Below are 14,201 nucleotides of genomic sequence, written 5' to 3'. Positions count from 1 at the left end.
CTGGGATTACAGGCGTGAGCCACCACGCCCAGCTGGTGAGTCTTTGTGTAGTGTGCCTACTCCTGATTCAGATGAGGGGCAGGGTACCTGTCAGATCACTTTTGGGTTCCACAACTCTGCAAATGATAAAAGTTACTCAGAATATTACTAATGGCTCATTTTTGAGGCACCTCACCTGTCCCCAGGACAGGTCCCAGAGACAGGTAACAACAGAATTTTGGTTGGCTGTCTCCAATAACCTCTTTGTACAAGAATGGCCACTGCCCACCTGCCATGAGCCCCACTGCACAAAACCCCTTACATCTCCACTGGGTTTGCACACACAGTGGGTCTCAGTGGGTCCTGCCCCACTGCAGGAGGCAGGCAGGACTGGTCATATCAGTCCCAGTTACAGATTCAGAAGCAAGTCTCAGAGGAAATGTGCCCACAGTCATAGGGCTAAGCAGTGGCAGGGGCTGGGCACCGAGGCCATTTTCATTTCCCTCCGACAAGGCTGCCTCCTGCGAGGATCAATGTGGGATCCTTTTCAAAACTGCCTGCAGGGTCTGCTTCTGGGAGAACAAGAAAGTCCTGTCTTCTCCCCCATGCCCTACCTTCTTCTCTTGGTGGGAGGCCCCTATCAAACATAATTGATTTCTATCAGCCTAGAGAAGCTGCGCTCCTTGCTGAGGCCCTAGCTCACCTGGCTGGTGGGAGATTCCTATGGGGTTGGAAGCTCTGGTCCCCAGGAGACCTGCAGAACACCTGTGGAAAGGAGGAGCGGTGGGGCCGTGCCAACGGCTTACCTGATGAGGATGATGACAGAGGGTGTCTGCGCCATGGCACCGATCAGGCTGCAGATACACATCACACACAGGAAGGTGAGGAAGGCCTCTTGGCACCCAGGACTGGGGCATTTTCCGGGAACTACGGTCGCGTTCTCAGCAGGGACGGTGGTGAGGCACGCACAGCCCGTGAGATTCTGAAAGGGAAGCGTTCAGCCCTTTTATCTGGGGTATCTCCAGTTTGCAAAGGCAAGGCAATCCATCAGCAGAATCTGTCACAGTCCAGTTATGCATTCTGTGGCATTCCATTAATTAGGGCTGAATAAACGAGTTAGCTTTTTTAAGGAGGCTGCAAAATACACGCAAATACAGGAATATTTACGGGGAGGGAAGCTAATTTCTCTGTCTCTTGTGTTTCATTTCCATTCTCAAGATTCCCTCAGTAAGTTGTACCATAGACAAATTCGTCCCCCACAACACAATTAGAGAGGAAACTGCACTTCCACAATATGATAAAACATTGCCAAATTAACACTGTAATTACTTGCCAATTTGTCCTCTCCTTTACGCAATTAAAATTACACTAAAGTGTATTGAAAGAAGTAAATCAGGTAACCCGCATATTGTTGCTGGTTTGGTGCTCAATATGGCACTTGGAACAAAGGCTGCACGCTGTCACGCGTGAAGTCACTGCATCTGCAAGGCTGGGCAAGGGGTGGCTGAGGAAGCAAAGAGGGCTAAGAGATGCAGGTGCTGGGAGCAGAGCTAAAACCCGATGAGATACATTTATTAATATATGATCAGAGAGAAGAAAGCAAAGCAACTGCATTTCATTTGATCTTCCGGGTAGATTCTAGCCCAGCTACCTGTTTGCAGGCCGGGTTCTCTCTCCTGCTCACTCCAGGAATTTCTGATGGCAATAGTGGGGAGGAGCAGGGGCTGGGAGAGGCAGTGCCAAGCCAATTAAGGTTCCATAATAATAGTGCAGAGGCCTTTAATGAATACAAAGTGAAAACAATCATAAATGATTCATTGCTTCTCCTTCCAGGACTGCTTGGCTTTCAGCGCACATGCCCAGGTAAATCCTCCTGAGGGTCAAAGAAATCCCCTCTGGCTTTTACAGTTCTCCTCCTCTGGTCCTCCCCCCATTCCTCATCTATTCCTCCCCCCACAGAACACAGAGCTACGGGTTTTCTTATGTCATTAAGCTACATGGGAAAGTGTTTATGTGCCCCAAACCCCAACAGGGCCAATCTGTATAGCTGTGCCCCCCCGGGGGCTTTTAGCCATGGGGAAGGAATGGGGGCACACCTTGTATGCTGGGGCTCTGCCCTTCCCTGTCTGCTCAGAGCAGCCACCTTTGTGAAAGTGGCTCAATTAGGGTACCCAGGGACACAGACTATAATTCCCAGAAGATCCTGAGGCCCCGCCTCTCTGTCCCTTTTTACATACCTCTGCCTGGAGACTATTCCACTCTTTCTGATGCTGCCTCCCTTCTCAGAACCTCAGCTACCTGGGCACATCCCATCCCACTTCCAAGTCCCACAGGGCCCTCCATCCCCACTATAGTATCTTTTCCTAGCACAGAGCTGAGGCTCAGTAGATGAAACCAAGCAGACAGCTTTAGGATGCACATGAGAACGAACCTTCCTCACTTGTATTAGGAAGCAAGACTTCTCAACTCAAAATGCCACGCCTCCTCTCCCCAGGAGAGGAAGCTGCCCACTCCTCTCCAGCATCACAGCCAAACTTTTCTAGCTATTTGCACTCACCACCTGCATCTCCCTTCTCCCACACTCTCAGCTCACTCTGGCTTGTTTCCACACACATGAATCCGGTGGTGCTAAGCTCTTTAGCGGGCTCCATATCCCAGGCCCACCATACCTTTTTCTCTCCCCAGAGTTCCCAGGTGTGCAGGCCCCTTGCTGACTACTCACCACTCCCTTGTTTGGCTTCAAGGCCCCACCCTGTCTGTCTTCCTGGTCTCCCTCTGGTCACTCACTTTCCATCTTTGTCTGGTGCCTTCTCCCCTTTTCCACCTGCTCTGGACTTCCTTCCTTTGCCTGTACTCTTTCCCCAGCTCTCCTACCTTTATTTTACCATCTCTGCATTTGGTCACAACTCTCCCAAATTTTATCTTTAGCCCTGATCCTTCCCAGGTTGACTTGCTATATCCCTTGCTAAGACTCATGAGCATGGTGAGGCATCAAAACGGCCTCCAGGAATGAGCGGCTGTGCGGGTTCTGTGCTTTCAGCTTGGGGCCACTGTCCCACCTGAGACTGGGAACTATCTCCCCCGAGTTCCATTTCCTGCAAAGATGGGAGCTGGACAGGAGGGAAACCTGGGAGAGACTCGGAAGGCAGGAGGTGTAGGAGACCAGCATATGCCACCTCAAAATACGCTTGTTTAGCATAAAGAATATTTTGAGCTGATTATTTTGAGAAACCACAGACACAGGAAGAACCTCTGACAACAGAAGTTACTGTCGTGTATGGAAAAGTAAATTTACAAAGAAAATCTCCATTTCTAAGGGTGGCTAAGAGAGAGGAATGACTGAATCCCTGGAGACTATGACCAATCTAGAAGACACTGACTTAAGTCTGCAGTAACAAATGCTACTCTTGTTTAAGGTGCTTTTTCTGGGCATCTCCCATAACTGGCCTTCCCCACACCCTTCTTTCTCTGTTTCACTGGACCATGGGGGTATTCAAGCCTGAAGCCAAAGCCACCTCTGAGATTTACTAATTTCTCTGGCTGTGTCCTGTAATACATCATGTACACGTGTTCCTAAGCCTGTTTTCCTCCTGTTCATCTGTCTTAGGTTACAGGGGTCTATCCCAACTGGGAACTGTAAAAGGTAGAGACAAAATTACACGTTCCTTCTCTACAAAGCAAGACTGAGGCTGTTACACCCAGAAGGTCATGCAGTCAGGCATGAAAATGGACACACAGACATGCCCAGAAAGCTCCAGTCTGTCCCAGCAGTTCCCACTTTGCACTGCCTTCTTTTCTGCCTACCCTGCTGACCGGTGGAGGCGCCATGTCCACCTCTAGTGACCTGGCTGCAGCTGGCCATGTGGCTCCCCGCATCCCAGAGCACCCATCAGGTCTCCTGAGAAGCCATGCAGTCCAGCTTCCTGGGACGCTCCTCTGAGCTCTGACCTGCCAACCTGTGCCAGGGGTGCGGGGGCGTCTAGCGAGACACTGTTGCTTTGCTTCTTCCTCTCACTTCTTCAAAACACTGTTTTCCTGACAGCTACGCGGCCCCGGCCCCAAACTCCTTTCCCTCCACCTCTTGCCCCAGTAACAGCACCCTATTGACTACTACGTTGGTGCAAAAGTAATTAAAAGTAATGGTAAAAACTGCAATTTTGCACCAACTTAATAGAAACCAGGAGGTAATTGTGAATCCCTCATTCACATCCCTACATCAAATCCATCTTCCTCCTGACACTGAGGCTAATGAAGACAGAGACCGCTGTGGCTATATTTCCTAATTTACCCCAGCCATCCAGGACAGGGCTTGGCTCACAACAGGGATTAACAGGGATTTTGTATTTGTTGAATGAGTGAATACCTAAGTTCTGTTCATTTTGCCATATCTAAGTCTGTCTCAAACCCTGCCCTAGTTCAAACCACTTGCAGCTATTCTTTGATTACTGCACTGGTAATCAAAGCGAGGAAAAAGATTTGGGACTGGGGTTCTTAGAGCCACAAGGACTCAAAAAGTAGTCAGATATAAATGAAGAATGGGCCCTTGTGGCTGGCTGTGGTCTTGTTTGGCTAAGTACCCCAGGAATCCCTCAATTCCAGTACCCCACATTATATTCCTGAGAGGCTACGTATCTATAGCACTCAATCTCAGGGATGTGATACAGGCACTGAAATTGAGGGATGGAGGCCAGAACCCTCTGAATGAGCCATGTGATTGGTGAGCTTTCTTTGGTTTAACAATGTAAGGTCTTTTAGGCTGACTGACTGCACCATGGACTACACCACAGTAACCTCTGTGACCTGCACGTATACTCCAGATTCGTTCCTGGAACTAGAAAGTCTGAAGTAACTGGAAAACCACACAAAGGAGAAGAAAGATCAACCCTTGTGATGCCTACTTCCCACCTCAACTGATAAGGCAATTGGACTTTATAACTGACCTTGGTCAGCCTCGTGACTCCAGACCCTGTGACCCCCTCCCAACTTGCAAAAACTGCCCTGAACTGTAACTTCTGTAACTTTGCTTTGCTTACCCCAAACCTATAAAACCACCTCATGTCCCACCACCCTCTGCTGACTCTCTTTTTGGACTCAGCCCACCTGTACCCGGGAGAATAAACAGCCATGTTGCTCGCACAAAGCCTGTTTAGGCGGTCTCTTCATTCAGAGCGCGTGTTTAACATTTGGTGCCAAAACCCGGGACGGGGTACTCCTTTGGGGAGACCAGCCCCTGTCCCTGCTCTCCCTCTGTGAAAAGATCCACCTGCGACCTCAGTGCAGTGAGACCTCAGCACATCAGACCAGCCCAACAACCCTCACGCCACCTTCAGATTGGGTAAGCCATCTCTTCCTCTATTTTCCTTTAGAGCAAAGGAGACAAGTCTCTCCTTTCTCTCTCTTTTCCTTTAAACCTTTCTAGCAGAGACAAAGGCAACACTCTCTATTTGTAGAAACAGAGGAGACAAGTCTCTCCCTCTTGCTCAAAAACTCCGACGTCAGTCACGGTCCCGGGAAGACAGCCTTCCCTTGGTGTCTGGTCAATGTCGAGGACGCCTGCTGTGATCACTCAGCCACGTTCCAGCCCGGGACTCAGGGATGCCTACCGCAAACCCTGACAGCGGCTCACTCCTTCTCATGTCTACACCACTTCTCTCCTCTTGACTCATTACTTTCAGTATGACAGCATTCTGCCATATATTCCTCTGGCTTCGCTTCTAGCCTGCATCCAAAAAACCTAACACTTCTTCAACTGTGGCCTGATCTGAGACCTAAAGGTCTTTTTTTTCCCCCTGTTAACATGCCCTGGCCTCAACACAAATTAGACAATGGATCCAAATGGCCAGAAAATGGCACTTTCAATTCTTCTATCCCGTGAGACCTAAACAATTTTTGTCAACAAATGGGTAAATGGTCTGAGGTGCTGGACATGCAGGCATTTAACACTCCAATCCCTCCCTAATCTCTGCTCTCAATGCAACCCATCCCAAATGTTCCTTCTCTCCCTTCCGTCTGCCCCTCCTGCCTGTGCCGTTAACCCAGAATCCTCCTTGTCCATTGACCCTTCTGACCTTTCTCTTACCTGCTTGTCCAAACCAGACCCTAATCCAGGCCCTAACTCCCCACCCCCAGAGCCTCCCTCCTGTTCCTCGGCCCACAGCCCACCTCCTTAGCCCCTCCTGTCACCTCCCACCTCACACCCAGACCAGCTATGGTTCAGTCCCGCGGCTTACTTCTCCGCCCTGCCCAACAGTTTCCACTTCGAGAGGTGGCTGGAGCTGAAGGCATAGTTAGGGTGCACGTTCCTCTCTCTTTATCCGACCTTTCTGAAATTAGCCAATACCTAGGCTCCTTTTCATTAGGTCCTACTAAAGATATACAAGACTTCGAATATTTAACCCAGTCCTATAATCTCACCTGGAGTGACTTAAATGTCATCCTTTCTTCTACTCTCACCCCTGAAGAATGCTTGATGGGCATTTTATCACCCAACCGGCCTCTGACATTAAAAAGCTACAGAAATCAGAATCTGGCCCTCAAACCCCACAACAGGAATTAATCAACCTTGCCTTCAAGGTGTTCAATGACAGGGAAGAAGCTGCCTGGTGGCAGTGCATCTCACAGCTACAGATGCTTGCCTCTGCTGTAAGACAAACCCCAGCCACACCACCAACTTGCAAAGATTTCAAAGCATCCAGACTACAACATCCAGCAGCCCCTCCTGGATCTTGTTTCAAGTGTCAGAAACCCGACCACTGGACCAAGAAATGTCCGCAGCCCAGGGTTCCTCCTAAGCCGTATCCCGTCTGAGTGGGGCATCCACTGAAAATCGGACTGCCCAACTCCCTATGCTTCCAGGAGCCCAACCCTGTAGCCCTCAGGCTGACTCTTACCTGATCTCCTCAGCTTAGGGCCGAAAACTGATGCTGCCTGAACATCTCAGAGGCCCCCTGGACCACCATGGACACTGAGCTTTGGGTAACTCTTAAGGTGGAGGGTAAGTCCATCCTCTTCTTAATCAACATGGAGGCCACCCACTCCACGCTGCCTCCTTTTCAAGGACCCGTCTCCTTGGCCTCCATAGCTATTGTGGGAATTGACGGCAAGGCCTCCAGGCCTCTCAGCTCCCCACGACCGGTGTCAATTAGGCCAGCATTCCTCTCCACATTCTTTCCTAATCATCCCCACTTGTCCAGTTCCCCTGTGAGGCCGGGATATCCTAGCAAAATTGTCTGCCTCCTTAACTACTCCTGGGCTATGGCCACACGTCATTGCTGCCCTTCTAACCCATTCAAAATCTCCCTCACAACCCCTGGCTCTCACATCTCCCTATCTCAACCCAAAGGTATGGGACACATCCGCCCCATCCCTGGCAACTGACCACCTGGGTGAATATACAGCCATGTTGCTCACACAAAGCCTGTTTAGGGGATCTCTTCATTCAGAGCACATGTTTAACGAACAAGTCATCTGAATCTGCTGCCTGCATCTAAGTCTTATTTTTGCCCATATCGAGGCTATGGCTCAATTATATTAAAGAGGAAACTGGCCTCTCCCTGCCCTCTAAAGTGGAAAATCTCTCCTGAAATGGATCCCCTGATCGTGGCACTAGTCGAGTGGGATAAACTGAGACATGTTTATCTCCGGCTGCAGCTGGTACAGTGCCTGCATGGCCCCATCTGGGTGAGCCAAATGTGTCCATGAAGCCTACGTTCCTGTTAATGAGGTGAGCAGACAGCAGGGTTCAGCTGCACAGCGTCTGCAGCTGAAATGGAGGGTATCAGTGTGTGGTTTGTACATGTGTGTACCCTGACCCAAGAATCCATATGTTGGAACCAAATCACCAAATTTGGTGACAGCTGTCAGCATCATCAAATGTGATGCTATTAGGAGGTGGGGGGTCTTCAGGTGATCAGGTCATGAGGGTGGGGCACTCACGAATGGGATTAGTGTCCTTACAGAAGATGCCCCAGAGAGCTGCCTTGCCCCTTCCACCATGTGAAGACACAGTTAGAGGGTGCCATCTATGAACCAGGAAGCAGGCCTTCATCAGATGTCAGATCCATCAGCACTTTAATCTTGGACGTCCCAGCCTCCAGAGCTGTGAGTAATTTCTGTTGTTTATAAGCCATCCAGGTTTAAGGTGTTTGGAAATAGCAGCCCAAATGGACTAAGACATAGGCTGAATGGACAGGAATGGGATGATTTAGGGTTAATAACAGAAGAAAGGCCAGAGAAAATGTCTGTCTGTTGCTGTCCAAGAGGAAAAGCTAGAAATGGATGGCTCTCTCCTAAAGGTTATAGGCAAATCTGTATTTATTTATTCAGATTTAATTTATTCACAGAGAGCTGTGAAAGAAGCTGGGGAGGAGGTGCCAGAGTGATCTGAGCAAGGACTTGGATGGGTTTCCTTTTCCATCCAATGAGTTAATCCACCAGGATGGGCTGGGTGGTCCCACACATGGGGAGCAAGCTGGGGCAGCCCTGCCAGCTCTCCAGCAGGGAAGGGATCCAAGGGACAATGCTGAGGTTGTGGCTAGAAGGCAAGAATGGGAACCTCCTTTAACAGGGCTTGTGTGATGTAAGAGCCCAGATTTGTCCAACGTTGTGCTAAGGGACCTGGATGCATGAGGTCATGAGGTCGTTAAGGAGGAAGCTTCCACTGAGATGTCCGAGTGTAGCAGGAAGAATTACATATGAGGACTCACGCAGTTTCACCTTTCCCAGAGTGCAAAGAGATGATTTCCGCAAATGGGGTTTTCAACATTGATCCGAAAGGAAAAGTGGAAGTGGGGGGTACCCCTTTAGCTGGCAGTAACTGGGCACCCAAGTGGGAAGCCCTAGACCTGCAAATGCTTTGAGATGTAAGAAGTTTGAAAAGCTACAGAAAGCTAGATGTGTGAGAGCCGTCTGATTTAAGGGGATGATCATGTCTAGGATCCCAATTCTCACTCCAAACCCTGATAGCATAGTTCTATTTGGCCAATCCTAAAAGTAGGTGGATCTTGGAATTCACCTGTAGACTACCACAGTCTGAATGAAGTGATATGCCCCCTTATGCTTTCTCTGGCTGTCTCTAAGATAATTAACTGGTAAGAAAGTATACCAGACTTCAGATTAGCTTATGATTGCTGAATTGGCAAATGCCTCCATTTTCCATCCCCATTTCAAAGGAATGTCTTCCTGGTTTGCCATTCTCTGGGAAGAAATGCAGTCCCTGCTGTCTCTGGGAGAGGTAAATTCTCTGCTTGGCTTCTGGGGTGGCAGGATCTAGCTTTACTGTCAATAAAATGTGCCATGACACTTCATGTTAATAATCACGTGGCCACTGAGCTCCCAGAACAGACCTGAGAAGCTTGCTGACCTGGAGGACAGGGGGAACAGGCTTGCCTGTTCTCCAAGAACATATCCAACAGATAGAACTGCCCAGACACAAAAGGACATATGTACAATATGAGGCACAATGTGGTTTGTCAGAGCTCAAGTTTTGCAACAGTCTGAATGCGCATTGATAAGAGACTGGTTAAAGAGATCCTACTAGGTCCACTGGATGGAAGATTATATAGCTGTAAAAAAGGTAGAAGAACCTCCCTAATATACTAATTTAGAAATAACTCCCAGGTAAACTATTAACTGAAAAAAATTAAACAAAATAGCGAGGTAAAGAATAGAGCCTTTTAAGTGCAGTAAAAAATCCAGAAGGATGTACAAGAAGCCAAGGACAGCAATCGTCTATTTGGCAGGTTGAAGAAGGAGGAGGTAAACGGGACACAGGTAGAAGGGAGAGTCCCTCATGCCCTCCTTTTTATACTTTCTGATTTTTGAATCATATAAATGTTTTATTTATTAAAAATAGAAAATGTTAGAAAATAAAGAAGAAGTCAATGAAAGGAGAATAGCACATTATCACTGAACATTGTACTCCTGTTCCATATTCAGTTATTAATTTCAACTGAGAAATGTTTCTATTCACATACAAGGATGAGAATAAATAATTACAATAAAGCTGGAGACCACAGAAACAGAAAAATGACTCTCTGGAATCTGGGCTTGTTTTCTGCTGATGAAGGAAGTGGTCAGCACGCTGTTTTGACAGCTGGTATTACAAGAACAAGATACTCCTCAACAGCATTTCAAAAATAATGGCAAATAAAGTTTTTTTTTTTTTGTTATCTCCCCAATTCAATCCTAAGGGATCAATTCCTATTAATTGTACAAAGGAGCAAAGTTTTAGGTAGAAAGATTATTTTTTGAAGAGGATGTTACGGGGACATTTGTATTAAGAGCCTTCCATGGAAACTTGGAAGGTGGAGGATCACTCCTGGAATACTGTTTTGCTTTTCCTCCTTGAAAGCGGTCAGTTACCAGAGAGGTATGAAAATTTGTGTTCTTCTTCTTCTTCTTTTTTTTTTTTTTAGAGATGAGGTCTTAGTTTGTAGTGCAATGGCATGAGCATAGCTTACTGCATGCAGCCTCAAACTCCTGGGCTCAAGTCTGCCGCCTGCCCAGCTAATTTTTTTTTTTTATCTTTTCAGAGATAGGGATCTTACTATGTTGTCCAAGCTGGTCTCAAGTTTGGGGCCTCAAGTGCTCCTCCCCTCCTCTGCTTCTCAGTAGCTGGGATTACAGAGGCATGCCACCATGCCTGGCTCTGACAGTTTCTAGAAATGTTCAGAAAGGGAGCTTACCAGGGAGTACCACCATGGGCCATGCTCTTCCTGCTTTTGCCTGTGAGATTTTTGATCTTTTGCACCTGATGTCCTAATAGCTGAGATAGCAAAGAATGTGGGACACCACCACAATAAAGTGGGGCGTTTTCCTTTGAATGACAATAAGCTCGGTGTCTCAGACAGTCTCCTGTCATTTATTACTGTCTTTTTAAGCTTAGTATCTCTTCATTTCATTGGTTCAACCAAAGCTGGTACTTCCAGACATAACCCTCAGATCTCATCACAAAGGGTGCCAATGGCAACCTACAAGCTCAAGACAAAGGGGACACTGAAAAACTGCAAGAAGAAATACAACCTCTTTTTCCCTGGTGGGGTCACTGGCTGAAAAATAATGGCCAGGGAGAAAAATTCTGAGATAAAAGCAAGACCTCCTTCCACCTTGCATCCCGGTAACCTGGAACACATGAGCCTGAGCACGTCCTGTTAGATCTTAATCATCTCCTGCTGAAGGGAAGGAAAGGGATTGTTCTTTGGGGAGCAGAAAGGCTCACTCCGCTGCAGCTATCTAACACAGGACACAGCGGGCAGAGCACGGAAAGGTGAAAGGTATAACTGCAACTCTGAAGGAACATGAGGCTCCTCTGTCTCCCCTCCAGCGTTCTCTCTTCCAACTCCAAACCTGCCTGCATCATGAGGTCCAAACTGCCACACCCCAGCCTATGCACTCTTCCTGCTGGAATGTCCTTTCATGCCTGGCTACCAAACACCCACTACCCTTCCTGATGAAAGCCTAGCCCTGCCACGCCTCCCCCTCCAGGGGAACATGACTGCTCCCCTCCTCCACTGCTTCGCCACCCAGAGCTAATTTCTACCCCAGCATTCTACTCATTTGTCTACATAGCTGCTTCCCTTTTTTAGAACCTAACCACCTGACCTTTAACATTGGATTTTTTAAAGAAAAATCTGTTCCTCAGTGGAAAAGTGATACATAATCATTTTAGACAAATCTGAAATATACACAAACACTGGAAATAAATTAGCAAAATTTAGTTCTTCAGCCTCTAACCTGAAGTATCCATGAATAGCTGTCCATAGGTTCTTCCGGTATCTTTTTGATGCAAAGATACACCTGTTTAAATGTTTATTGAAAGGGGTCTTCGTCTATATATTATTTTACAGTGCTCTTTTCACCCAACTGTATTGTAAGGTAAGGTTAGGTGTTGCTTTTGGGTGCTCCCTTGGACATAACTCTATTAATACATCTCACGTTACAGCAAACATGAGCTTCTTTTCTTATTCACTGCTACACTTACCATGCCTTGCACAGGGCCTGAGATACATCAGGTGTCCTGGGTGGTGATGCCCCAATATGGTTTGATTTCAGAACAGTCCCAAGTCCCTTCTGACAAGCCATGACCAGGATAAGTACAGACTTTAAAGTCAGCTCTGGCAGACAGGGCCAGGCTGTCTGAGGAGAGTTGCAAACCCTAAGCCTTTGGAACCAGACAGGAAACATAAATTTGAAAAATGACTCAGGTGTACGGGATGGCTGGTGGTGGGGGCTATGTCAAAGTAGAAAGCAAACGTCTTGCCCAAAGGGCCAGCGCTTCTCAGTTCCAGTCAACCACTGCCCTGCTGGGGTGCAGGTCCCCTGATAGCTATGTTCCAACTTTTTCAGAGAGGCCCAGTTCAAGTCTGGCTTTGGCCAGCTGAAATGAATCTTCAGGGCAGATACACTGTGTGTTCCCCGTGCTGCAACCTGCGTTATGGCAGAGGTCCCCAACCTTTATTGGTACCAGGGATCAATTTCATGGAAGACAATTTTTCCACAGACCAGTGGGGTTTGGGGGATGGTCTCAGGATGATTCAAGCACATTACATGTATTAACACACTTTGCTTCTATTATTACAATTGTAATATATAATGAAATATAATTATACAACTCACCATACTATAGAATCAGTGGGAGCCCTGAGTTTGTTTTCCTGTAACTAGAAGGTCTCATCTGGGGGTGACAGAAGACAGTGACAGATCATCGGGCATTAGATTCTCATAAGGAGCCTGTAACATAGATCCGTAGCATGCGCAGTTCACAGTAAGCTTTATGCTCCTATGAGAATCCAATGCTGCGGCTGATCTGACAGGAGGCAGAGCTCAGGTGGTCGTGTGAGCGATGGGGAGCAGCTGTAAATATAGAGAAAGCTTTGCCCACCTGCCACTCACCTCTTGCTGTGCGGCCCAGTTCCACAGACCGGCCCTGGTACTAGAGGTGGGGGACCCCTGCTATATGGTGCCTCTAACTCTCCAGTTGGTTTTTATTGTGGGCAGATATGGTCATGGTAAGAAGAAAAAGAGACTGAAGGATGCACACTCAGTGTCCGCTTACATGCTGACCTTTCTCAAGGAAGATACCATGTAGAACATGCCTCATCCCTTCTATGACAGCAACAGTTCTTAATTGGGGGCAATGATATCCTCCAAGGGACATGTGGCAGCACCTGGAGACAATTACTGTTGTTGGCACTTGGGGATGGGCAGGGCAGAGGTGGCCTCTGGTGGGGAGAGCCCAGGGATGCTGCTAAACACACAATGCATCAGACAGCGCCTCATGGCAATCCACTATCTGGCCCAAAATGTCAACGGTACCGGGGCTGAGAAGCCGTGTATTAGAGCAGTGCCTCTCCATCCTGGTTACATATCAAACATACTTGAAGAGCTTTAAAAAATACTGAGGCGTGGGTCCTACTCCAACATAACGGAATCAGAATCTCTGAGAGTGGGGCCCTCGTGTTTTAAAAGCTCCCACATGATCCTAACATGCAGCCTGCATCGAGATCCGTAACACTAACCCATGAGCTGCCTGCACGCGTCCGTCATGGAGCCGTCCTCCTCCCCTCCACAGAACCTACTGGGCGTTTCGCTGAAACAAGTGCCCAGTAAATATTTGTTGCCTGGATGAGGGGATGAAGTAGTCATCTATCATGAGTACCCTACAAACTGCAGTGCTGGACTCACATTGACTTTCAACGTTCTATTGGTGGCTGATGGAAGTTTTTTTTCTAGTCAATTATTCAGTACATCAAAAGGATACAACTTCCAGGCACAAGTCTACAGCATGCTAATATGCTTTCTGTTGGAATAATTACTTCTGAAAATGAAAGGTACAAAAACAATCTGGACAATACATTTATGCCAAAGGAAACTTACAAAATTAACTCACCATTTTTTTTGTCACCCCTCCTGATCATATGCAGTGAGAAGAATGAGAAGTTGTATATTTGGATGAGTGTGGTAGCTTAGGCCTGTAATCCCAGCACTTTTGGAGGTTGAGGCAGGCGGATCATGAGGTCAGGAGTTCAAGACCAGCCTACTAATCAATACAAAAATTAGCCGGGCGTGGTGGCGCATGCCTGTAGTCCCAGCTACTTGGAAGGCAAAAGTGGGAGAATACTTGAATCCAGGAGGCAGAGGCTGCAGTGAGCCAAGATCACACCACCGCATTCCAGCCTGGGTGACACAGTGAGACGCCGTCTCAAAAAAAAAAAAAAAAAAAA

The 14,201-nt window shown here is 47.6% G+C and overlaps 1 protein-coding gene across 2 annotated transcripts in view; it reads right to left on the bottom strand.

Annotated features, from left to right (window-relative positions):
• Positions 1-14,201, bottom strand: part of SLCO3A1 (solute carrier organic anion transporter family member 3A1) — a 330,506-nt gene that overhangs the window by 25,351 nt on the left and 290,954 nt on the right. For both annotated transcript variants that reach the window (XM_017517954.2, XM_017517955.2), the window contains exon 8: positions 786-961. In XM_017517954.2, the coding sequence (XP_017373443.1) occupies positions 786-961 (176 nt within the window). The remainder of the gene's footprint in view (positions 1-785; positions 962-14,201) is intronic.

The sequence above is a fragment of the Cebus imitator genome, unplaced genomic scaffold, assembly GCF_001604975.1.
Source record: "Cebus imitator isolate Cc_AM_T3 unplaced genomic scaffold, Cebus_imitator-1.0 Scaffold19, whole genome shotgun sequence".
NCBI lineage: Eukaryota > Metazoa > Chordata > Mammalia > Primates > Cebidae > Cebus > Cebus imitator.
The sequence above is the reverse complement of the archived record's forward strand: the minus strand, read 5'-3'. Positions and strand labels throughout refer to the sequence as shown.